The sequence below is a fragment of the Trypanosoma theileri genome (genome assembly GCF_002087225.1).
Source record: "Trypanosoma theileri isolate Edinburgh chromosome Unknown TM35_Tth_50_V1, whole genome shotgun sequence".
NCBI classification, from domain to species: domain Eukaryota; phylum Euglenozoa; class Kinetoplastea; order Trypanosomatida; family Trypanosomatidae; genus Trypanosoma; species Trypanosoma theileri.
The window spans coordinates 94965-96111 of record NW_021639892.1 but is presented as its reverse complement, the minus strand read 5'-3'; the positions used below and the strand labels follow the sequence as shown (position 1 = coordinate 96111).

At 46.2% G+C, this 1147-nt stretch overlaps 1 protein-coding gene across 1 annotated transcript; it reads left to right on the top strand.

Annotated features, from left to right (window-relative positions):
- Positions 1-831, top strand: TM35_000501360 (uncharacterized protein; the record flags this gene model as incomplete). The annotated part of the gene is made up of 1 exon (XM_029030583.1): positions 1-831. A coding segment is annotated over one exon (831 nt), but the record flags the coding sequence as incomplete, so codon positions are not given.
- Between the last annotated feature and the right edge of the window lie 316 nt (positions 832-1147).

Genomic DNA, 1147 nt, shown 5'->3' with positions numbered 1-1147 from the left:
AAAGCACCAGAGGAAAGGGGTGAGACAGGCCCTGCTGGTCCTTCTGATCCTGCTGGTGCTGCTGGTACTTGTTCTCCTGGGCAACAGTGTCGTACTGCTCGTACTGGAGTTGACGATTCTCACACTGATTGTGCGGAAGCTACTAAGAGGAAGACTTGTACTACCGCGGGTGGAGACGCAGAAGAGAATTGTCTTCCTGATTCTGTTCCTCCTTGTCCAACAAAAAAGGAACCGGCTCCACCTACACCGAAGGAAACCGCTCCCACTTTACCAACATCAACCGCTAAAGGTCCACAAGAGGGTCTAGGTCCATCTAGTGGACAAGCTGATTCTGCTGCTATTGTGAATCGAACTGGTGGTGGTTCTAATGGTGGTTCTTCTTCTGATCGTCCTGTGGAACCTGCTCCACCTGCTGCTTCTTCTTCTTCTGCTGAGGAGAGTGCTGTTCCAACTCAAGGCGACAGTCACGCTGGAGGCAGCGGCAGCAGTGCAGCAGGTGAAGGTGCAGCAGATAATGTGAATGCTGAGGAAACACAACCTTCTTCTCCCACTACTCCAGAGAGAGATATTACAAGTGGTTCTGATACTGCAACACCAGGGAATGGCACTACATCTTCAGGAGGAGAATCAACAAGTAACTCATCTGATGTGGGAAATACAGAAACCACCACTGAGGAATCAACCACAACCACTACCACAACAACACTTCCTCCTGAACTCACAAACAACAAGAAGGGTGATGCAGACAGCAGCAGCAGTATCAGCAGTTCTGTGTGGGTGCGTGTGCCACTACTGATTGTGGTTACACTGGCCTGTATTCTTGTGTGCTGATTGTAATGGTAGTGGTGTGGTGTGACTCAGGTCATCCTTTGTTTTCTTTTTCTTATTTTTGCATGCATACACACTACAGGCTAACTAATCTTTCACCTGTTGGGAGTTTCTCTTCTTTTTTTTTGTTTCTTAATGTTAATGTGTTTTATGTGTGTGTTTTTGCTGTCTTTGTGTTTATCCTATAATAATTATTATTATTGCTACTCCATTGTGTGTGTGTGTGTTCTTGGAGACTCTCTCTCTCTCTGTGTGCACCTGGGCTTGCACTGTAATAATGATGATGAACTGCTTTTTGCAGTGAGAGGAAAAATGAAAT